We start from the raw sequence: 25,634 nt of genomic DNA, 5'->3' as shown, positions 1-25,634 counted from the left end.
AGAATCAATCAAGTGAAAAATGTAGTTCATATATAGACATCACAAATCATGGCATTCCTTCTACTGCAAAAAACTCAGAAGTTAATTTTTATTTCAGTTCACTGTTTGTTAATTAATTACTAAATAGAGAGACGAACTTCTTAATACTGCAGTGAACTTGTCCCTGGTCAGGCTGGTGTAGACTGAATTGTAATCTCTGCAAATGCAATCAGCAGCATTACCAAAATCTGTGCATTCCCAGCATTTTCTTCTCTTTGCTGTTTCTATCTTTAAAGAGATACAAATATTATGTAACCCAGATCATTTGGCCAGTAACTTTTTTGGAAATTTTTTCAAAAATGTTTATTTTCCTACTTCTTTTTGTTGTCAGATAGCTGCATTAAGATACCCTCATCACTGCTTCAGATGCAAATATATCTAAAAGTCAAATCAGCAACTTCATAGCTTGTGCCCTAATTCCTGAGATTGGGAATGTTATCTTCATTATAAATGTGGACATTTCTGCCAACCCACTTGGTTGTTAGTTTCCTCATTTTGCATGTAACTGGGTCTTAATGTGCTTTTCTAAATTCCAGAATTATTTAATTTCCTTCCTATTTCTTACTCCTGTTCAAACTATGATCCTGATGTGATAACAAAGGGAAGGACTCCCAGACCTTTCAGGAACTATTGTCGTTCCTGAAAGTTTTGTTAGCCAACATTGTCTTTAAAGGGAAGACTGTGCCCTTCCCTAACCTTTCAGCTAATGATTACAGTCACATCTACTGTGTTTATCTCCAGCACATGTGTTTGCAGTAATAATAATCAGCTCTCCAGCACTACTGTGCTTTTGTCTAGTTAAAAATATCCAGCAAGAAAACACCCTGTTTTTCTTAAAGCGCATAATGGGGTCAGGCAAGTATTATTAACATAATTGAACAGTCTTTTTCTGTTAACTTTTATTTTCAGGTTTATTTCTTTTTTTGAAACTCACCTTAGTAATAGGAAAAAGCAGTTAATCCATAAGTAGCCTTTAACACAGATCTCAGAATTTCAGGGAAATGGTTATCTAAATAGACTTTAGTTATCATGTAAGCAGAAATTACCAGGAAATGACGTTCCCTCTGCTGGAAAAAAGGCCAGCTGTGCTTGTTTTGGCTCTCTCCTGTTGTTTTCCATGTGGAAAATATTCATGCAGAAAGGCTGTGCCTGTCCCTTATTAAAAATGTGACATGGCTAGATGGAGTTCACCACAAAGCTTGTCACCAAAGCCATTCATCTTAACTCCTCCTTTGCCCAGCTTTACCTCTGAACTGCAAACCCAATCCTGATTTGTGACCTTAGAGACTTGACTGCTTTCCTGTGTTTCCTCTCAAGGTGGTGAGGCTGAGAAAACTGGCTCAGCAGATTGCGAACTGCAAGCAGTGCATTGAGCGCTCGACATCGCTCATCTCTCAGGCTGAGCAGTCACTGAAGGAGAATGACCACGCTCGCTTCCTGCAAACTGCTAAAAACATCACTGAAAGGTAAAGGAAGCATTCCTCTCAACAAAAAGAAAAGCCTCACTTTAAGGCAACTGGGTTGTCATAGTTGCTGCATTGTCTTGTCCCATCAGAGGCAGGGGGTAGTTCACATATTCCCCCAAAATGCTACTTTATGCTATACCAGGGTGGGAAGAACCTTACTGGAATGCTAAATCAAAACATCCCTTTGAGAAAAGGAGCAGTCAAAAAAGGATGCAGACTAAGAGCTACAACAACAGCATGCACAAGTGAAAGAGTTAGAATGATTGCCAAGCAGATGTCTGATGTTAAACACACTTAAAAAAGGTTTATGGCTGAAATTCCTACTTCATGAGGAATTCTGAGATTGAGAAAGAAATCAGGCAGTGAGTACATTCCTTAGAAGAAAATGGGAATTATCTTAATGGTTCATATTCTTTAGAAAATAGCAAGCAAATGCTTCACAAAATACAAGATAATGAAATGTGTAACTTTGTGAATCTACACCATGCATCTTGAAGGAATAGAGATTCAACAGTCCAGGGGGTTTGGAGGTTACAGCACTTGTTGTGTTGGGTCCCTGGGTGCAGGGAATTTCCACTTCTTTCAGGGTCCTGGCTCCTCTTCAGCATGCCAGATAGATCAAGGATCCCCAGGACCATGCTATCAGGAAATTTGGTCTGCTTTTCAGTGCAATGCTGTGAATGCTGAAACATGTCCATTGAGTTTCAGCAGTATTTTCTGATGAAGAAATATTTTGCTGGAATACCAGCTTTTTAGGAGTCAGAAAGAAACCCTTAAATTTAAAAGTTTTAAGAAAGGAGAATATGGACAATAAAAACAGACATCAAAAGTAAATTTTTTTAAAAAAAAATTTAAGTAGCTAATTTATTTTTTTTTATAATTTTTTTTTTCTGGATTCACATTATATCTTCACATTTTCTGGCCAATTTCCCCCAAATCCAAAACATTAAATTCCCTGCTCCTATTACATATATTTTTTAAGTCTTCCACTTACTATGAAAGACTTACTCTGTGCTGCATCAGTCTTCATCAAAGCTAATTATCAATTTATAAATAAGCCAGCAACACTGGATTGCCCATTACAGATTTAGAGAATTGAAAATCAGTTGAAAAAGGCAAGGTCAGGCAAGGCAGTGGTTTATAAGTTGTCTCTTAGACCATGGTTTATTTTCTTTCACAAAGCAACACTGTGGCATCCCAGTTGAAGCCAGTAGTAAAACTACAAGTATCAAAAGCTGAAGGTGAGGGTCTGTGCTTTTTTTCAGTATCCAGCAGAACCAGCAGCAGGGCAGAAACTTGTGGAGACACAGGGCTTTCTAAGTAACTGCCACAGAATATTCAGAGAAGCTGCACTTATAAGCATTTGCATCATAAATACAATCACAGGAGAGATGGGAGAGACATGGGAAAGCAGAAATGAGACAAGCTGACATATGTGCCCAAACAAACTTAATTCTTGGCTATCACACATTGCTGTCTGTAATGAGATGGCTGTGAACAGCCTGAAAATCAGAGAATCATTCCAAGCAGTGAATAAAACCAAGGGTAAAAAAAACACCAAGAGCTTGCAGACAAATTGCAAATGGAAAAAGAGGCTAAATAGAATTAATAAATTATTCCTCACAAGTAACTCTCTTAGTTCTTATGTGGTGAGCATAATTTTGTTTGCTTTTAGACTGCTCATGTAACAGTCTCACCAGGGCTCTGAGCTCCAGCAGCTAAAGCAGTCTCCTGAAATCACACTCATTGTATTTCTTCATCCACACATTTCAAAGTAATTGCTGTAAAATATTTTCTGTTACAAGCACAACAGGTAACTGCACAAGCAAAGTCATTACAGACACTCTGATGATTAAGTTGTGCATTATTTACAGTGGGTGAAATGCATTTATCCAGAAAAACCCTTTCCAATCAAGTACAGTGTCAGTGTTTGCAGTCTCAACACTAGGCAGAATTACAGGACGAAATTCAATCCTCTGAACCTACTATGGTGACATGGTGTCTGAAATTTTGAATTGTGGATCTCACTAAAAACTGACTGTAACACATGTAAATATAGAGCAACTTCTGCATGTCCCAAAAACAGTCCGAAAAGGCCTGGCAATTTTATAAATGAATGAATTAATAAATAAATTAATAAATAAATCTGTCCTAGGGTCTACTTTAAACTAAGTTCTACATCCACAGCTGCAAGGGAAAAAACTGCTGAAAACTGTATATCAAGAATATTGACCAGGAAACCTCCTCAGCTCAGCTTTTGAAAATTATGCTGAGGACAATGAGATGTACAGCTCTGGTTTTGACTTTCCTTATTGTGTTTTCTTAAAATACTACACAAAAGAGAAATATGAAAAAAATAGTTCTTAGTAAACATCTGTCCTGGAGTCATTTCCGTCCTGTCTACAGAAAAAGAATAATTTGGGAAAATTTTAAATTGAAGTAATCAAATATTTCGATCAGGCATGTCAGGAATGGCAGCTAACAGACATTGGTTCCATACATAATTCTCTGTTTACCTCCAGACTGAAACATTTGCCCAACTTCTGTTGTATAGCATAAGGCTTAGTAATCTCTCCTTAAACCAGTCAAACTTTCTATAAACATATCCAGCATCCAGCACTCCAGAAATATGCATTTTGAAAAACCAGGCTGAAGGGTCTGAAAAATGCTTCCTGATGGCATTTTTCTTGTGAAAGTTCATCTCTTTATATTAGCACATCTGGTCAGAGAAAATGTGAATGTAGGTGAGGAAACTTTTCAGTTCTGGAGGAAATATAAGTATGCACACATGCTTTGCAGGGAAAAACCTTCTAAAATAAACCATGCTGAGATCTATTTGTTTTATCTCCCTCCTGTGCCTTTTGAAGTTAACAGCAGCGTGCTGTGGTGAGCAGCTGAGGAGGTGTGGGGACTGCACCAAGCCATTGGGACAGCAGTGCCAAGGCATGCCTGGAGGAGGAAAATGCTTGGGAAAACAAGGGATGGAGAGATGAAGCATCTGTCAGCATTGCTCAAAACACAACTAATTATAGTGCCCTTTCTTCTTTGGTCCAATGGATGATCAAAAAGAAGAATTCAAGGGATATTGTTGCTTGGCCAATATTTTGTTAAAATCTTATTTGACACTGCATGATAGGCCTAAGCTCAGTTAAAAAAAACAAAAAAAAATTATTGGAGATCTTGCTATCAAAAATAAAAGCAGCAGGAGAAGTTCCTAACTTAAACCATATAAATAAAATACATATATAAGCTTTTATCAAGCTTTTTGAGAAGCTGTAACAACCATATTGATCAGATACACCTTGGCATGAAACTCATTGTGTCTTGAGGGCTAAAAGACATTTTTCTTTTCGTTACAGGGTTTCCATGGCAACTGCATCCTCCCAGGTTCTAATTCCTGAAATTAACCTCAATGATACTTTTGATACTTTCGCACTTGATTTTACCAGGGAGAAGAAATTGTTGGAATGCCTTGACTACCTTACAGGTACTCTTCTTTTTTTTCTTTTTTTTTTTTTTTTTTTCTTTTTTTTTTTTCCTTGAGTTGCTACTACTACATATTCTTCATAAAATAGTAGGGATAGGATTTTCTTCAGTTCTCTCTGTGGCTGTAACTTTGGCTGATTGCCAGGTGCTCACCAAGCCACTCCCACTCCATCTCCTCAGTAAGGAGAGAAAATAAGATGAAAAGCTCATGGGTTGAGATAAGGACAAGAAGATCACTCAAGAATTACTGCTACAGGCAAAACAGATTCAACTTGGGGAAGATTAATGTAATTTATTGCAAATTAATTGTACAAGTAGGACACTGAGAAATAAAAATAAATCTAAAAAAAAACTTTCCCCCACTCCATCCTTCTTGGGCTCAACTTCACTCCCAGCTCTCCTACCTGCCCCCCACAAAGTGGTGCATGGGGGTGAGGAATGGAGGCTGTGGCCAGTTCATCACACATCACCTCTGCCACTCCTTCCTGGTGCCCTTCCCCTACTCTGGCACAGGCTTTCTCCCACGGAATGCAGCTCTTCATGAACCTCTCCAACATGGGCCCTTCCAACAGGGTGCTGTTCCCCATCAGCTGTTCAGAGTGGGTCCTTTCTGCCAGATGAGCCCTTCAGGAGTGGGCTGCTCCAGTGTGAGTCCCCCATGGGCCCTATTCCTGTGACAAGCCTTTCTCCAGTGTGGTCCTCTCTCTGCAGGCTGCAGCTCCCTCCAGGGCATATCAGCCTGCTCCAGAGTGAATTCTCCATGGCTGCAGGTGGATATCTGCTTCCCTGTGCTCTTCTGTGGGCTACAGGGAAGCAGCCTGCATCACCACAGTCCTCACCTCAGGCTGCAGGGGAATTTCTGCTCCAGCACCTGGGGCACCTCTTCCCCCTCCTTCTTCACCAAATTTGACATCTGCAGGGCTCTTTCTATCACATTTTCTCCCTCTTCTCTCCCCCCACTGCTGCACAGCCTTTCTTACTCTTTCTTTAAGATGCTGTCACAGAGGCACCATCAGCACCAGGGATGGGCTCAGCTTTGGACAGTGGCAGGTGTGTCCCAGAACTCTCTGTGTCTGATTCTGAATCAGCTCCTGATCTTTTCTGACAGAGATAACCCTTGCAGTCCAGCCACTTCCAAAACCTTGCTACATAAACCAAATACACTCTCCCTCTTAATCCTGAATATATAGCCTCCAGCAGCCCCAGAACGCTCCAGGAAGCATTAGGTGCTTCAAACAACTGGGTTGCATTTCCTACCTTCTCTCCTTGCATTCCTCACCACCAGAATGTGAGGAAGTAGGACTGAGAAATGGTTAAAAGCCACTGCAGCAGAGTGAAGTGAAAGAGCAGCTGGAGCTCAGCCTGGAGCAGTCAGAAGAGGGAGAGCAGGGACTAAAGCCCATTTCCCAGGAGATGGATGCTCCAGGTGTTGCCCTCTCCCTTGGGGCTGCCTCCTTGCTGCAGCAGATTGCTGCTTGGCAGAGTTCCCACGAGCAACAGAAGCTGTTCAAGCAATCAGCATCACAGGCTCAGCAGTAAGAGATGTTTTCTCATGTTGGTGGCACTGTGTATTTCCCCCATCAGGGAACTGGAGGATCTGGCTGTGTCTGGACCTAGAGAGCCTGGGGTGTGCTCTCAGCCAGGCTGTGGGGTGGTTCTCCCACAGCACAGCCCCACCTCATCTGACTGAGATCTTTGGCCTGAGGAAACCCACAGGATTAGACCCTTACTGAAAGTCTGAGTAATGTGCAGTCTCAGAGTGTACAATGACTCACAAAGAGAAACAAATTACTGTAATTTAGAGTGTTTTGATTTCAATGCCAGAATTAGAACAATTCATTCCAGCTCAATTGAAAACAGAAGAGATGTGGTAGGTTTTTATTTTGCAGGGTCTTTAAGCATCTGCTGTTAGCAGCAAGAAATTGCAATGAAAGGCACAAAGCACTATTAGAAAAGAATTGGAGAACACTTCCTGGGTCCATTCACTTGTCCCAGTTTTCAGATGATATACTTGTGTTGGTGCAGGAGAATGTGAGGGTGCAGTCTCCTCATTCCAGCCACTATCTTTTCCAAGCAGAGGACTGGCTTCTGGCTTTTCTCCAGAGGAAAGGCTGAGACAGCTAGGGTAGTTCAGCCTGCAGAAGAGAGGGCTCCAAGGAGACCTCACTGTGGTCTTTCAACACTTAAAACATTTTAATACATTCTGTTGAGAAAGGACAAGGGGTAATGGATCTAAACCAAATGATGGTAAATTCAGACTACATATAAGGAAAAAATCTGTAAAATAAAGGTGATGAGACATTGGAACAGGTTGCCAGAGAGGCTGTATAGGTTCTATCCCTGGAAACACTCAAGGTTAAGTTGGACAGAATGCTGAGCAGCTTGTCCCTGATCACTGTCTGGAGACTGGGCCAGAAGACTTTTAAAGGTTCCTCCCAATCCAAAGTGTTCTCTGATTCTGTGACCCTGTAAATAGTGAATAGATTAATACTGGGAAGCACAAGATGGGTGCATGCACAGGGCAGCAGCACTCCTGCCTGATGGAGCTGTGGGGTTCTTGCCATATCTAAAAGAGAAATTATATCTGCAAAGAAATTTCTTTATCATTGTGTGACAGATGAATACAAATCAGTATCTAACCCATATTCAAGTAAATAAAACGCAACAATAATGTGATAAGTGTAATTCCAGCTTCTTATACAGTACCAGTGAATTGTTATGGTGCCTGCTTCTCTCCAGATCTGCAGGAATTTTGCCATTATGTTGAGTCTTCACCCCAAATTTATAAAAATCCAAGGAAATGCAAGGAAGAATTAAAACCAAAAACAGACTAATTCACCCTGATATAGCAATCTCTACCTCTAACATATTGAGTCTCATCTTCCTTTATATCAGAGAAGAAAAATAATCTCATTTTGAGTACATATATCGAGGCAGTTGACTCCATTCTGGAGTTTCCTATTTCTCCCAGTTATCCTCAAACAGAGAGTAGATATACTTATTCAAATGCAGGTAGCTGTGGTTTTGATCTATGAAGTTATATGAGGTGAATTCTGTCTGGCAGTCTGTTTCTGCATCCCTCAGATCTTCTCCCTATTGTACATCACATGTCAATATTATCAAACTAATAGCTGTACACTGCAAAAAAAAAAAAAAAAAAAAAAAAAAAAGGTTAAATCTGTACCAAAATGAAGTTGCTACAAAGATATTTTTTGTGATCCATCCTGATGACTGTGTCATTTACATTGCTCCTTCTCTGCCTTTTTCCTAACTCATCCACAGTCTTAAAAAATTGCTCACAATGCAATCTAAGTAAACTTGCAAATATATAATGCATTTTAACTGTTTTTTCCTAACAAACCATTTTTATCCTTGCCTTTGATGCCCAGTGAAAAACAGTTCTAACTGGCTTTTCTTCACATTAATACATAGCATATGGCTGCAGTGGCAGAATGCAAAGCACATGTCCAAATTATCTGAGCATAAAATGCAACCTATGCAGACAGTTAAAATACATTTATGTAAATATATGTATATAGATATACGTGAGATATAGGTATATATACATATATATATAAATATAATCCCAAGAGTAAAACACATTTGATTCTTCTCTACTGTTGACCAGAAAATCCAGAAAAAGATTTATATTACTCCTTTCAGATTGGTGCATGGAATTTTCACAGATTGTAAACTGAATGCTTTGTGACAGAGTGAATTAGGCTTTACTTTTATCACATTACTCAGTAAGTAAAACAAAGACCATTTGTACATTCTAGTCACAGATCTATGGTGTGAGTTAAGTGAAGAAGTCTACCTTATGGCTATCATCTGTACTGCTTCTGAACAAAATGTCAAAACTTAAATTCCAGCTTCATTATCTCTGCTGTCAGTTGCTTTCAAAACAATTGACCTTGGCTGTCTCCTGGAGATTTTTTTCTCCTCTGGTTCTTCCCAGTATAATATTTGTCAGATCCTCTTCATCCTCCATATCCTCAACCCCATCTTTCTTTCTTGCTAGGCTATTTCTTTACTGAAGAAATAAATTTAACTAGTCTGTGCTTATCATTTACGTAGATATCTGTCCAAAGCTTCTGCTATCCAAATAAAATCTCTGATATCTTCCTGAAAGTTGCCAGCCAGACATTGAGATATCAAGCTCAGTATATTAAAGGAATACTTTTAATCTTCATCTGACTGTTCTATTCTCTGTATATATAGCCTTGATGTCTTATGAAAGCATTCTTATCTTAACAGTTGCTCAAGATCTTCATCTGGAAACCATCTTTTTCTAAACATGTATCTAGCTAGATACAGGCAATACTTATGACTTGCAAACTCTCTGCACAATATTACTGTGAATCAAAAATGCTTGGTTTTGCAATTTGAAATCAATTGCAGGAACATCCATTCTTTGACCTTGCAATTTGCCCTACTTCAGAAATTCCACCTGAAACAATGATAAATTTTCTTCATCCATCACTTCACCTATGACTGCACAAAGAAACCTCTATTGCCTAGCATATGCCAGCAATTTTTCACACAGAAACAGCTTCTTTCTGGAAACTCTTCACAACCTGTCTCGCTGCTTAACTCTTTCAGCACTGAAAGACCAATTCCAGACAATGCTCAGTCTCATGGTTTGGGTGTAATCTCTTTTCATTCTGTTGGTTTTGAACAGTCTTGGTCTGCCCAAAGACTAGGTCAAAATGGTTTGTGTATATGACCAAGCCCTTGGTACTAATTCACACATGACAAGTTAATAATACATAAAATCTGAATCCACATCTGATGTCACTGTGCCTTTCAAGTTCCTCCATGCTGATACAGCATGATACATGTGTCATGATACAAGATGGAATCAGTAATGAATGTCTAAGAGAGGTTCACAGCAGCTTCTGCTACTCCCTCATGGTCATACCAGCAAAATGGATATTTTAGCACCATTAATTAAAGCATATTGCTTAGTCTTATTTTAGGTCTTGACACTCAGCATCAAAATCCATAAGGAATTTTTACTAAGTCAATCACTGCATAACAGCAGAGAGAGGGAAACTGGGCAAATAAAATGTATTTGAGGTAGTTTTACTCAATCTCTATGACCTTGTGATGAGATTTAGACAAAATCTCAATAGGCACCCAGGAGGCACTACATTAATTCTGGAATTCACCAGGGAGAGGGGGCAGTGTCCCTAAACTGTCCCTCAGGTGTGTAGATTTTGTGAGCCATTTGTTCTGCTTCAGAGCAAAAGCCATGCAGATGGCATGGAAAGGAAGGTGCATTAAACTAAAGGGTTAGTTAGGAGATCAGTACTCCTGAGAGCAAATTTAAGAATCTATATATCTAATATTTGTGCCTTTCAGGCATTTTAGGTGTGGTTGCTGACTTTTTAAGTGTGTTTACTCAGTTTTGAGTCAAAATGAAGTAAAACAGCCTTCAGCAACGATTTTTCTGTCTTGTAAGAGTGTTGATTCAGAAAAGCTTGTGAATGCAAGTCTGAGTGTCTGAAGCAGTTACCACTCCCAGGTATTTGCTCTGATCCTCTGTGCAGAAGTAAGTTATCCTCTGCTGCTGTGCTGGAAGCCTGCTGGGCTTCCCCTCTGGAGCAGGGGTGAGGAAGGGGAGTCAGGAAGGGGAAGCTGCTGGTGCAGCCTTGAGATCACTGCAGTCTTTGAGGAGGTTTCCCTGTGGCACAGGGCTCTGTACAGCACTGGAGAATTCAATAACCAACTCACACACTAACAAATGCAATGCTGAAGCTAACTGGTTGAGGTCAAACTGTAGTCTCTGATTTTTCTTCCTAGCCCAGCTATTCGGGCTGGAGGCTGCACTGAACTTGGTGATTTTATGCAGAAAGAAAATCTGACCCGATTGTTTGGGAACTAAAAACCTGTAACACTAGAAAACAACAAACAGCAAGCTGAACAGTTTGTACTGAATGAACCAGGAAAGATGGTTCAGGGAGGCTCATTCCATCCATGAGGCCAAATGGCCAAAAGCAGGTGTGAGGGCATGGCAGGGGTTTAGGGAGGGTAAACAATATAGAAGGGCAGTTAGGAATATTGAAATTATTGCAGCAAAAAGGAACCAGTGATAAGGGAAGCAGAGAACTTTCTGGCAATGATGAACATACTAGAGCTAGAGATCCTGGGGGTGGTTTTTTACTCACCTCTATTTTCCCACAGCCTTAAGTCATTGTCATCTGCACATATATTGGACCTGACTCCAACATCAAACTCTTTAATTGTGTTACAAATTTACACTCTCTAAAGGAGTATGTGCTGTAGAATGATGAATTTGGGCTGCTGCATTATTTTATCATAACAAAGCACCTGAATGCAGAGTTGCTTGCCTTTCTGCAGGAGAAGCAGGTGTATTTGTTTTATTCTGAGTGGTTTATGAAATGAATGTTGCCAAAGAGCTGAATTAATGCAATATAGTCTCAAGTGAGTGTGGGTTAATCACAAGAGCCAGGGAAAATATGTTTTTCTTAGGTCAAATCTCTTTCAGACATTTTCATTGCATGAAGGTCTGTAAATTTAAAGCCATAAGGCCAGGTGTGCATACAAAGAGAAAACTTAGGATGCCATTTTCAAAGAAGCTGGAGATGCTTAGGTGTGATTAAAATGCAGTTTAGAGTTAATTAAGCCTTCAGTAATTTTTGCTTTCCAGAAATTAATATTTATTTTCTTGTGTTGAATAAAGTACATTTCTTAAGTAAAATATTTTACTCTTAGGTGCAGGAGATGACAGAAGAAAAATTTAATTGAACATTGTCAGACAAATAAAAATGGATCTACTTGTGTATTTGTTATTAATACTTGTTCCAATTTTTGCTTGGCCTTTGAAGGACAGACAAAATATGGAAATTAAGCCCCAGCTAGGAATGAAAAAAAATTAAAACCTCCAGTTATTGTTCTACAGGATTTTTGGAACATAGCTGATATTACCATTAATCCTTTCAGAAAACTGTGCACCTTCCCTCCCCACCCCTCCCCCCATATTTTGATTATATTCTTCTCGCAGATAGCTGCTCTTTTTGAGTATTTTTCTATTTCTTTTCATTGTTGCCCTCTGTCCCAAGGGTTTCTCTGACAAGTTTTAAAAAAGCATTGGTAGGCTTCTGTGATTCAATATTTAGAGCATCACAAATCATGGTCCTATCATTTGAAGTTTTCCTTAAGCCCCTTGTTTAAAAGAGGCTGCTTGGGAACCTGTCTGCACTTTAATCCTTAGGAACATACATCAGTAAGCCAGAGACATGTTCTATAAAAATTCTTCATGGGAAAAAAAATAGATGTTTCATAAAAATAATATCTTGCAAAAGTAAAGGTGGAATTCCTTCAAAGGCACTTTTTTGAGGCTTTTATTTGTGGCTATCAGAGATTAAAGAGCTGGCAGAAAAAAAACCCCAAAACAAAACCACAAACATTCATAGTTGTCTTCCTTTTCATATAATACAGACATAGTTTGGTTATTTCAGCATGAGTGCCCTCCTTCTTCACTCTGTGACAGCTGAGAGAAACACTATTAAAGCACAAGGGCTTGTGATTTTTCTTTTCATGGTGTGGGTTGTAGGGAAAATGATTTGGAACAAAGCTCCCACTGAGACAAGCATGCAGGAAGATCTCTCAAAGCAAGATTCATTTCTTTGTTATTTGGGTGTTTGACTTTTTAAAGATTACAAACAAGAAAATTTAGACCCCAGTAATTTGCTTCAAGTTTCACTTCTTTAAATAGATCTTTAAGACAGACTCATCTGTTAATGTGGAAGAAGATTTTATATTTTGCTACACAAAGATCTTGCCTGTTGGTCAGGGAAAATAAAGAGAGAGAGAGGGGGCTTCTGGGTGGCTATTTGCTTGTAATATTTATACAGTCATTATGTTATGATAAGAACTCTTTTTTAAAGCTGAAAAATGTGAATTTTATAACCAGCAGGAGTTATATATATCTACATTACAAAGGATAGCTAGGAGATCAATAAAAATGGAGAGGGGAGAAAATTGAGCATGAAAGTATGAGTGTTGGGAGCTTCCCCAAAATTGTATATTTTAAGTACCTATTGCTAATGAATAACAGATCATAGTGCAGCCTAGAGGGGGGCCAGGAAGGATGCACCAGCACAATACCACTTATGGCAATCTCTGGTAAGACAGGCTGGGCAAACACTGCTTTCATGTCAGCAGTGAGGAGTTTTGACTCTCCCACTTGATATGCATCAATGAAATTTTGATAAGTTTGGTTAAATGATCAGAACAATCTTAGAAAAAGTAACTTGTCATTGTATCCATCTGATGTGGTCACCAATACATCACTTGTTCTATGGGATCTGAAACTAAAGCTACTTTAATACAAAATATTTTCAAAATCTGGAGTTCCTTGGTGGTTATGTTGTTATTAAGAATTCCTTCCTAACAGTTAATTGATAACCAAAGTTAGTACTGGAATTAGTGAAAATTCATTGAAAGTCTGTTGGATGATGTCTCTACGATCTCATACATCAACTACATCCCCTAATCTCAGGGGAGAGGGGAAATTCTTCACTGATTGTGTCTCCTGTGTTGTATCTGACAGCTCCCAACCCCCCCACCATTCGAGAAGAGCTCTGTACAGCCTCTTATGACACCATTACTGTGCACTGGACATCAGATGATGAGTTCAGTGTGGTCTCTTACGAGCTGCAGTACACCATCTTCACTGGACAAGCCAACGTTGTTAGTGAGTATAAACCTCTTTCTTGTTGTGCCCTTATGGTTTCTATGCAAACCAAGTGTTTTTAAAGAAAAACATACTCCTAGGTCAAGAACAAAAAGAAAAATTATTTTCTAGAAAGATTTAAAGCCAAAATTTTCAATCCAAACCAATAATAATTTTAAAAGGGCTTGAAATTCAGAATTACTTCAGTGAGAATTTCTTGTGTCTTTTTCTGGGAGTGCCGTGTATTGGGAACTTTCAAAGACTAAACACATCACAAGTATTGTCTATATTAACAGGACAGTCTTTTGCATCCCAAGTCCCTTTTTGCAGATGTAGCAAGTTCAAAGAACTCAGTTCCATTCTTGGCTCTAGTCAGGCAGGGTGCACATGGAAGTCTGTTGAACTGGTCTTTAGTTAGAGAGGCAGCCCCATTGTCATTTATATAAACTTGATATCTGGACCTTTTTCTGAAAGACAGATTAAGTCTTTCCCTCTGATTTTTATTGTCTTCAAGGCTACAAAGCACAGGTCTCAGTGAACTACAGGCTAAGTCAGAAAACATCAGTGGAACAACAATTTATATGCTAATTTGGTTTTACTTAAAATGAGATTAACAAACATTGTATGTTTTGGATTAGAGCACATTTTTAATGAGTACACTTTAATAGGTACACTTTAATGACCAAATTTACTTAATTGGATTTTGGATTGTTTTATTGTTAAATAACTACTCCTCACAGAAAAAAAATATATTGTCAAGTGTTTGGTCACAAAGTCAACGTTTCTGGATTCAGTGTTCTGCAATCTTTGGGGTCATTGACTATGAATTTGGAACAGTCATTCAACTTCTTCCTGGTCCCTGTATATTTAATGGGAATACCACGAACTGACACATACTTGTTTTATTAAACAAGGATTCTGAAATGAGCCAAATCAATCAAAATGTGGAGTTTGTTCAAGTCAATATTTAGATAGGGAACTCATCACCATAGAGGGTTGGTGTATTTTTGAGTTCAAGAGATGCCTGGACAGATCATGTAAGAAAAATACACTGAGAGCAATGAAGTGCAATGAAGTGGCTCTGGAAGTCCCAGAGCTGTAAGCTGTTGGTGCCTGGGAGAGCAAGGTGAGAAATTATCAATGTGTGCTTCCCCTGTCCCTTGAAACCTTCCTCCACCCTCATCTTTCCCCATCATCAAATATCCTGGCCACGCACTGAGCTAGAGAGGCTTAGGGCAGAAATGCTTTCCTTCTTGAAAAATTTTTTTGTATGAAGAAAATTTGTTGAGATACTTTGATGAAAGTCAGTGCTGTGGGCATGTTTACATGCTTTATGCTGGTGGAAAAATGGTGTGGTCCATGCCAAGTTGGAGTACTGAGCCAAACTCTCCCACTGACTCCTCTCTTACTGTGTGCACCTCATCTTCTCCATCACTGAGCAGGAGTTTATTTTAAAGCCAACTGAAAGGACATCTGAGGATTCATGTGCTGGCATCTTAATACCTTTTTTAAGTAGCATACTGTGAATGTATTGTAGTAATCAGGACTAACTGAAAAAAGAACACATATTATTGAAAATTCCATGAATGTTTTGTCAAAACCTCCATTTAGTATTTCCCTTAAGAGTCTGATTTTGAAGAACACATTGCAAAATTTAAGGCTGTTGGAAAGACCAAATAAACTTCAACACATGCTTCTACATCTGAGCAAGCTGGATAACAAAAAAGTCTAAGAGTAATTTTGCAAAAATTGAAGCAAGGTAGATAAGGAAGGAGACCCTTCCCTGATTAATCACTATCAAGCAGAGAGGACTTAATGATAAGCCCGTGTGCTGATTGTTTTCTAGTCCATTTTTAGCTATGGCTTTCTGCTGTGCAAGTCAATTATTGGCACTAAGTATGAACATGGCAGCAGCAAAAGTTGTGCCATTTCCACAGCCTTGGGATGTGGGATTATACTCCTTGCTTACTAGTGAATAAATAACAAGGTATTTCTATTTTAGGCTGTGCTGTAGGTTTCCCATGTGGAGGTGAAAACTTTGATCTGCAAAACATGAATCAATAAGTCTGCTTTCAGGGTGCAAGCTAATTTTCAAGTGTAGCACAAAGTGCTCAGTATGCAGTCTGAACTTTCATATTACCACTTTGCAAAAATATTTAATTAAAACTTTGAAAACAAATTAACACTGTAAGAAACTGTTTACAAAATGCACTGAAGACCTTAAATGAAAGTACAAAGAAATTAAAGAATGGCTCTTTTTTTTTGTTTTGTTTGGTGTTTTTCGTTTTGTTTTTATTTTTTTTTTATTTTTGATGTTTTTGTTTTTTAAAACAGAGCTATTTCTTATGCAAATATCCTGGTTTAATTGAAAGCTATAATGTTAACCCAAATTAAATACATGCATGTGTAAGTATATGTGAAAGGCCTTTCTAAATCTTGTAAAGCTTTTTTCAAAAATCTCATTATTTTATATAGACTTTAACACCTCCAATGGTGATCTTCCTGCCAACATGCTACAAATCTGCCTTGGTTTCTAAAACATGAGACTCTCCCAGGTCATTCCAAATTATACTGGTATTGGAGATTTGTCCACTAACATCATAGAATCATAGGATCACTTAGGTTGGAAAAGACCTCTAAGACCATTGAGTCCATCCATTAACTTACCACTGCCAAGTCCACCCCTATGACGTGGTGCTAAATGTCACATTCACAGGACTTTTGAATACCTCCAGGAATGGTGACACCACCACTTCCCTGGACGGTCTGCTCCAATGCTTGACCAGCCTTTCCATGAAGAAATTTTTCCTAATATCAAATGTAGACCTCCCTTGGTACAACTTGAGACCATTTCTTCTTGCCCTGCCAGTCCCATCCTCATTCTACTCAGAACACAGCTTGGATGTTTATTCACTTTTTTGCATTATATTCTTGGTCCTGCAAAAGGATTTAATGTCACACCTGTTACAAATGGCTTTCTAAGGCTGTTCCTAGAATATCACAGTGTACCTTGGTACTGCTGTTGAACACAGAGAGCTACCCTCACTGTAAGTGGCATTAACGAGTGCTGCACAGCCTTCCTGTTTTGATGAACTGAAGATAGGTTTGTGTTTTGTGGGTTTTTTTAAATCCTGTTTTGGACTTTGGGTTAGCAAAACATTTCTTCCTATTCATGGCATATGCATGCTGTTGCACAAAACTGTATTTTTATTTCTCTGTAACATCCCAAAAAATCTCCGTTGGTATTGTGTGTTGCATGTAGCAGATAATGTAAACAGGGTCATAGATTGACTTCAGTTCCATGATTTTTAGCTATGAATTAGTCACCAGGGAGTAGCTCTGGTACTGCATTAAACCAACAAGCTTTTTCCCTCGAGACAATAGCAATCACTTTGCATACACACCCACCTACTGTGCTAATGGAGGCTGTTACTTGGGAATCTGTTTCTTAAACCACATAGCCAGCCTGACTGCACTTTCCACTCACAGTACATTTCCCCCACCAGAGGCATATATCATCCGGAGATTGCTAAGAATTCAGTAACAAAAACAAGCAATACTATGTTTTTTTAGTATATTTTCTATCCAACATAATCAACTATATTCTTTTTTATTAACTGAAAAATTGGAAAGTTAACATTTGATGGCCAAGGTCCAGATAGAGTATTTCATTTGAATCCTATTTCATACAGGAAAGATTATTTCCAAATGTGGCCAAACTTCTTGGCTATTGAATGCTTGGCAGACCTGCTCTGTGCATAAGAGCAATACTGAACTTTAGATTAAGGAGGCTTTTACTGAAGAATGAGTTCTTAGAGTTATTCCATTTATACATTTGCATTTCTGAGAGGCAGCTAATCACCTGCAATCTGAATATGGTAAAAGCTTTTAAAATTACTTTGTCACTAGCTAACTAACATGCATTATAATTTCATTATCCCATTTCAATAGATTTTCAAGTATTCATGGAGTATGCCCTTTTTTAACATCATGGATTTGTTATAGTGTGTTTCAAGATGGTTCAATTTTTTCTCTAGCTCTGATACAAGATTCTTCAGGAAAAGTACATCTCTCCCTTCTTGACAAAGAGCAGTAAATCATTCTCTCTCACCTGGTGAAAGAATGAGCTATACAGTCTAATTTCTAAAAAATCACTCTGTCAAGGATACAGTGTTCTGCTCTCAGAACCTTTTCACTGTTACAGGACTTCTCTTCCTTTGAGAGAGGATAAAGTTTTTGAAAGGACCTAAGACAATTAGGAGCCAAATCTTGCATGAAAAACAGTCAATTTATGATTCACCAAATCATTTTTTAATATTCCAGACTTTGACTCTTTCTGGAAGCTTTATTTTAATAAAAACAGATTCCTTACAGTCTTTGGATTTCTACTAGAAATTTTAGTGACAATTTTTAATGGCACAAAAGCAAATTTGGGATAAAATCAGGAAAACTTCTGCATCTTTAAAATTATAAAAGGGTGTGTTTCTTTAAAAAATATCAATGTGTTTTGCAGAAATTCTGCATTTTTTTTTTTTTTCCAAATGGGAATGAAGGGGGTGTGGAGAGCTATCTATTTCTTTCACCTACCTTATTTGCTCTACCAATTTGAATTGGTAATAATTTATTTAAATAAAACATTTTACAATAATTAAAATACTCAAGAGATTAAATAACCTTCCCATGACTTCTGTGTTCCTTTTCCAGTGTTCAAGAAAATATTTTCTTAAAATCTGTCAGTGTAAATTTTAGGAGGATTTTCACCTTGGGATTTTTCCTGTCTGTTTTTTAAAGTGCATCAACAACCAACACCAGGGAAATAGCTTTACAAATTATTGCCTCCAGACTCTGAGAAACTTGTTTTGAAAACTCACACATCCTGTATGGACATCACTGTGCTCACTGCACCGTTCCAGGATGTAATTTAAATTCTCTACATTTTTGTAGGCTACAGTTTTAAAATACATTGTTTTACCATCTGCATAACCCTGTAAAAAGGCCTGGGATTAGGAGTGGGTACAATAGGAGACCCTTGGCTCCTGCTGCTGCACCAGTGAGGAGATGTGTGCTTTTCCACTTCACCTGCTGCCTCCGGCAGGGAACTGAGAGGGCAAACGCTTCCCCTGGATGCCAGTGTGATCAGGCTGCTTGTTCATTTCCCTGAACTTCCTTAATCATATTCTTTTGTACTCAGAGAAGAAAGACTGTCCTGACAGGGCATAACTGGAGACAAATTCCTTTGATGCAGTGACAAATTATTCTTTCATATGTAAAAGCTTAACTTGGCTGCCACTAGTAACTGTTCTCCCTTTTGAAGGAGTTTGGACTTGTAGTTTGGCATCATCAGTACTTCATTCCCAGGATTTTTGAATCAAAGTTCAATTTAAAGCCTCTTATCAAAGAGCTTACAGTCAGAAAGCACAAGAACATATCAGTGAAGCCCTTGGTGCATAGGCAAGAGCTGAGCTTGCTAAGACAGCAAGGTTTGTCGAGCAAAGTCACCAAGTCAGTCACTGCACATCCAACATTTATTGCACATCAGTCTGGGATGACTAAGAGTGGAAGGACAAAGAAAAGAAACCTAAGAGGTATTCTGTCATCAAAGAGGATGGAGCTTTCCTCTAGAACATGAGTCAGGTCAAACAGGAGGTTTCTGACTCTCTCCATGGACTGTGTAGAGAGTTTAGGGCAGGTAAGTGATTGTTGGTGTCTATAAATCCACGCAGTAGGAGGGGATGAACTCAAGAGGTGACTCATAGCAATGCAGCAGTACCTTCACTGTCCTTTGCACCCTTACCTGGATCAAAGTTTTGTACTTTGTTAAGGAGCAATCAGCCTCTGGAGGGTATTGTAAAAAGTGCAATGCAAGCCTTAAGTATGTGCCCATTGAGAGCTGTAGTGAATGATACAGAACTAGTTTCTAGATGAGTTAGCAAAACTCTGGGCATTTCTGTGTCTGCAGAACTTTGTTTTCAAAGTGTGGTTGTGGTTGGAGAAGACACTTCTAGAACCACTGTCTGTATCCATCCCTCTTAATATCATATGTTATTTGGTATCCCATCAGAGGCATCTTAGTTAAAGATTCCTTGATCATATTGAATTCCTTTTAAATCCAGTACTTAATTTTGTTTTATTTTAACATACTTTAATTTATTTTGCAATAGCACCTATGAGTCCAATAAGGGATGATCTCAATGCAAAATCAATGTGGTAGCTCAGGCACAGAAGTATGCATTTAATATCTGTGGCAAATTGGGAAAAGATGAGATTTCCTCTGAGTAGGCAGTGAAATATTTTATGTCAGGAAGCTGCTTCCTTTATTTTCTTTCTTCCTCATAGGAAACCCATTCACACACAGCCTAAAAGTATAAATATAATTTGGTGTGTATGGCTTAGTGAGAGAAGACATGGATGGGTGTTGCTTTAAGCAGTTCACTACAAGTGCTGGGCCCAGTGGGGTTACCATGGGATATAAAGTGGGGGTCTTTTTCTTCATGAGAAAGTCAGATTGTTCTATACAATCATTCATATATATATACAGGTGGGTGAGTTGTGTCATTTTAGATACCTGAAATTAGAGATCTCACCTATGCTGGTCACCTATGCTTCCTCTGTGGACAAGAAAAGAGAGGCATTTGTGGTTTTTAGGATGTTCACCTAGGGAAGTTAAAGAAAGTACTTACTGCCTTTCCTCAGAGTCCAGAAAAATAAGTTAGGCATTGTAGCTCTTCATTAGATGGCAAGATAGAATTAATCCAACCTGAAACTGTGCCACAGTTACCCATTTGCACAGCAGGATGAGTCTCTGCTCTGCCTGCCTCTCAAAAATGCTTTGTAATGCAAGAGAATTTTGGGGCACAAAGTTCATTATACTTAGATCAAAATTTGGAATTTGAATTGTTTCTAATGATCTTTTGTTATGAAAAGCACATATCATGTTAGGAAGGAATCTCACAGTATGTCCATGACTTATCTATGAGTCTACAAACCTGTATCACAGATCTGTTTCTTTCAGGTTTTGTAACCACTAGCCTTCAAATTTTATTTTACTTAAAGTTTTCATATTGTCTGATATCCAGAGCTGAATTACTACTGAGTTCTAAAAGATTGTCTTTATGAGTGGTTTGCTGGTAGAACATTAGTTAAAAGCTGAAAGCTGTCTGTAAATAACAACAGAATGCAGAATGTGTTCTATGCCCAGTAAAGACAGAGGCTAGAAGTCTGTCAGGTTCCTAATCCAGTCAAGACTTTCTCTGTTAGGTTTTCCTTACATATGTGCATACATGCACATACTTCCACTTGCATCTATCTATTTCTGGCTGTATAACCATAGAAAGTATTTGGAATAGATATATTTTTATAAATGTTAATTTTTTTCTTTATGTAAACATCTACAATAAGAAGCTGGGGAATCCATTAGTCCAGGAGCTGTTCCAAATATGCAGTGATGGAACTGTATGTATGGATGATTGACTGCCATTGCATTTATAGCACAGTAGGAAAAACTTATGTAGATTAAAAAGTGAATTTTAACAGGGTATTTTCCTGTTTTGTTTATGATATTGATACTCCCTTATTTTACTTACTTCCTATGTATTATACTTCTGTGGTAGGCATCAAATGTAAATCAAATATAAACCAGAAAGGTTTATAAATGGAAAATTTTCCAACTCTTTCCCAGCTGGCATCTCAGCATGAGGACATAAATCAAAAAGTTGCATCCATTAAATTTACTGACTAAGATTACTTTCTGGCAAAGTCTGAAGTGCAAGAGCCAAAGGTTTCCCTGAAGCCTATGCTCTACCCTGCTTGGCCTCCCATGGTTTGCTTCAGGTTCTGAAGAATGCATACCTGGGGACTGTCAGCAAAGGTGCCTACCCAGCCCTCCTGGCTTCACTGCTTACGTTCCTTCTCTGAGGTTTAACTGAGTTCATTAATCCAAGCAGTAGATTGATGGGATCTCCATAATCCTCCAGTTCTTAAGCAATAAAGAATGCCTTGTGCTGGGATATGAAAAATCTCAGACTGCTAGTGTCTCCTCTGAGCCATTTCTTAAATGCCCACTTCTTATGGTTCACTTCACATTGCAAGAATTAAAAAGGTACCTTGGCTGAGGGCTGATAAAATGAATTAGTGGCTTTAAGTAGTGACTCAGTAAATGCAACACTTTAAAAGGTACAGAAGCAAAGTTCATACTGGTAGTTGGGTGCCTGGGAATGCTCTAAATGTCCCTCAGTTACAGAGTTTTCTGTTATGACTGATGTGCTCTGTTCAAAATTGCAGGTTTATGCAACTCAGCCGACAGCTGGATGATTGTTCCTAATATCAAACAAAACCACTACACGGTGCACGGGTTGCAGAGTGGCACCAAGTACATCTTCATTGTCAAGGCCATTAACCAGGCTGGCAGCAGGAGCAGCGAGCCTGGCAAGCTCAAGACAAACAGTGAGTAACACGAGATCAGGATGCACGAGTCTTCTCCTTTCTGGCCCCCCTTTTCAAGTCTGAGCCTTGTATGACACAAGAGGACAGAGAATTTCAACGCTTTTGAAGTGCTTTCCAACATGAGAGCCACTTATTTAACTTAATTCAAGATTGCTTGAGTCTTCTGTATGCAGAAAATATGTTGGGTTTTTTTTCGGAGAGATACACCTGTAGTTTGGTCACTGGAAATGTCACGTAGGAACGAAGCCATCACTGGTTGAAAATACTCCTTTGTGGGTTTGTTTTAATATCCTCTCTATTCTTTTTCCTCTACAAAGCAAAAGCTTTTCTTATGTTTGCAGTAAAACATTTTATTTTTGTGCAGTGTTCATAAGATAATTGCTAGTCTAATTTTATCCTCCAAAATTATATCTTTTTTAGGACATTGGAAAACTTCTTAGCTTCAACCCCTTCATTTTTTTATGGAGTTCAGCAAGGTGATAGACTAGTCAGAGATCCCACTTCAAAAAAACAATGGTTACTCAAATTATTAGCAGATGTAGAACAGCAATTTTAAGACTAGTTTTCAGCTGTTTTTTCCTCTTTTCCCAGCTAATCCCTCAGTCATGTAGTCATCATGGGCAGCTCTGAGGGCTGGAAAGGAAACACTAAGATTTGTGCATCTTCTGAAACCTGCTTATTGTAGGGGAGGGTGCTTGAAAAGGGGTGACAGTGAGTGGTGCAAGAAGGAGTCTGAAGAGAATGACATGTACACCTTTCTGATTTCCTCCTGTTTGCTATTAACTTGTGTGATGTGACCAGACATAATTTAGTACAGTGAGACATCCTTCAGGTACTGCTCCAGTGCTCAAAGGCTACTAAGCAGTTGGAAAGGCAGGCAGGAGGTTATGTTACTGCAGTCAGACAGTAAGAAATAGTCCCCAAGTACTTTCCAATGGATTTATTCTGTCTTTGGTCATAATATGAAGCTAAACACACATTGCAGAAGTAGACAACCCTGAACAGCCTACACCTTATTTTTAAGTACATATGCCAGTGCCTCACACAGGCTTCATGAGAGGTCTAATTTAAATTTTCTGTGCCTGCCATCAAATCTCCTGGATACATGATTTTCCCCTTGATATGAAAGACAGTAAGAAGGGAAAAGTGCTTTGCTGGACCACTTGTGGGGTTGTACTTTTCCAGTCGTCTCTTGTGGAGGTGAATGATCGTTCTGCTTTCTGACACAATGAGCAAGCCTGTCAGAATTGTGGTGGGCTTTATATATCTGCAAGGTTTGGTTTACCAAAAAGCTTCCTGTTATTGTCTACAGACCTTGTGCTACAGCCGAAGACACTTGCCAAGAGCAACAGCCTGAGTAATGTTATTGCACCATATTATTTGGACCAAGTTACAATTCACTTCCTTCCTTTTAATGCACAGTATCCAGCACCACATGGGCATCCTTCCAAAGCAACCCTGAATTGTTGACTGTGCTTGTTACAAATAAAGATGTCAGTGAACAAAGAGATAAGTCTAGTGCTTCTTATTTTCAAACTCATTTTGTGGGATTTGAAATCATACTTTTTGTAGGAATGATGAAGATATTGTTATGGAGCTTTACCCCTAGAGAATTAATAGAACACAAGTTATTCTGAATTTAATATGCTGTGAAAAAAAGCAACCCTCAGACCTTTATTAGCATGTACATTGGTTTCAATTACATGCAAGAATTAGAGTATTCTGGTTACCTCTAGGTCAGAGATAATGGACATGATGATTATGCAGGGCTCTTTTCAGGGATTATCAACACAGGGAATTTAGTGCACAATGAAGTTGACAGTAAACTGACAATGCAATGGAAACTAGCTATTGCAGGGAGCAGGATAGGTTAGTCTATCTCAAGAATGCTTGAGAGGAGGAAATTAATATGGTTATGTAATCTTGTGGGCTTCTTAGAGCCTTGCTAATCCACTCTCCTTTCAAAAATCAAAGCCAAACCCATTCTTCTGTCGTCTTTGTCTCTGCCTCCTTAGGTCAGCCATTTAAACTGGACCCCAAATCTGCTCACAGGAAATTGAAAGTGTCTCACGATAACTTGACGGTGGAGCGGGATGAGACGTCGTCCAAGAAGAGCCACACGCCGGAGCGGTTCACGAGCCAGGGCAGCTACGGCGTGGCTGGCAACGTCTTCATCGACAGCGGGCGGCACTACTGGGAGGTGGTGATTAGCGGGAGCACCTGGTACGTGGGTGAGAATACACTGACAGAGCCACCAGCTCCCACCACACCGGGGCTGGCACAGGTTCTCTGATGGAGACCGATAGCAGAAGCATCAGGAATAGTGTAGGAGCAGGCCAAGCACGTGTTTTCAAATAGTTTGTCAGATGAGTTTCCCAATCTCCAGCACCTTTGGACTCCAGAAATAAATCTGTCAGATGATGTACCTTGTATTTAGCAGCCTTCACAGGCCCTTTCACTCCACAGCTGGGGTTAGTTGTTTTTTTGAGCCCACATACTGTATATTTAAAGCTTTTTTTTAATTGGAGGGATCAGAAAGTCTCATCTCATTTAAACAGAGATAAATGTAAATGTGATCACTTCTCTACTAAATGTAAAACATTTTCTGTCCTTCACTATGAAAAAAATAAATAAAACGGGGGACAACTTGATGATCCAGTTTAACAGGGACAGAGGTCAGATTTGCTTTTTGGAACGGGACAAGCAGCAGAGCTGAAGGTCTTTGCCCCAGGGAAGGAAGCAAGGGGCAGGAAAGAGAAGACTGCTTTTCTTCACTTCAGAATGATCCTCTGTGTCATACAGGGGTGTATTTCAGAGGGCCTTTAGTCAATGAAAGAGATGTTATCCTTTGGTATTCAAAGACATCATGATGAAAGTTAATGGAGTGGAAAAGTCAGTAGGGTCTTCAGGTATTTCCCACTGTCTCAGAAAATAAAATGCTGTTTGTCTGTGCCAGTGCTAAGGAATGGGAAAAAAACTTTATGGCACATTAATCTCTGTTGGTTGAAATTCCAACAAATACTGCAGTGTCTCTAGAACGTGAGGAACTTTTGCATTTCTGTTATATATGACAAATCAGATATTTTTCCTCAGTATCCATTAATGAGAGCATTTTCACAATCCTTCTGCCCTGCACATCTTGCCATAAATTATGGTTTGCAGAGCAAATGTCTTCACCTACCGTTGCTTAACTTGGCCTGAAACCCAGTCTCAAAAATGTTCATTCAAATCTGAAAACCACACCAACATCTGGCAAAACATATCTGAAAATGGCAAAATGGGGTAGGGGGAGGTGAGGGGAGGGTGATGTTTAATGTGTCCTTTGATGTTTACTCTTACATTCCTTCTTCAGGGCCATGTATTAAAGAGCAAGGAGAGATCAGATTAGCTGACAGATAGCAGTGTATTTTAAAATCAATGACTTTTTCTGTTGGAAATGGAAATTTGAGGTCCAGTGATTTGAACTCTAGGTTGCTGAGTATTCAACAATCTTCCTCAAG

The 25,634-nt window shown here is 39.0% G+C and overlaps 1 protein-coding gene across 5 annotated transcripts in view; it reads left to right on the top strand.

Moving 5' to 3' along the window:
* Positions 1–25,634, top strand: part of MID1 (midline 1) — a 231,788-nt gene that overhangs the window by 202,500 nt on the left and 3,654 nt on the right. For all 5 annotated transcript variants that reach the window (XM_056496616.1, XM_056496609.1, XM_056496623.1 and 2 more), the window contains exons 5-9: positions 1,357–1,505; positions 4,865–4,992; positions 13,570–13,713; positions 21,973–22,134; positions 24,150–24,357. In XM_056496616.1, coding sequence (XP_056352591.1) covers positions 1,357–1,505; positions 4,865–4,992; positions 13,570–13,713; positions 21,973–22,134; positions 24,150–24,357 — 791 coding nt within the window. The remainder of the gene's footprint in view (positions 1–1,356; positions 1,506–4,864; positions 4,993–13,569; positions 13,714–21,972; positions 22,135–24,149; positions 24,358–25,634) is intronic.

Source organism: Oenanthe melanoleuca, chromosome 1 (genome assembly GCF_029582105.1).
Source record: "Oenanthe melanoleuca isolate GR-GAL-2019-014 chromosome 1, OMel1.0, whole genome shotgun sequence".
In the NCBI taxonomy this organism is placed as follows: domain Eukaryota; kingdom Metazoa; phylum Chordata; class Aves; order Passeriformes; family Muscicapidae; genus Oenanthe; species Oenanthe melanoleuca.
This window is presented reverse-complemented; position numbering and strand designations above follow the sequence as displayed.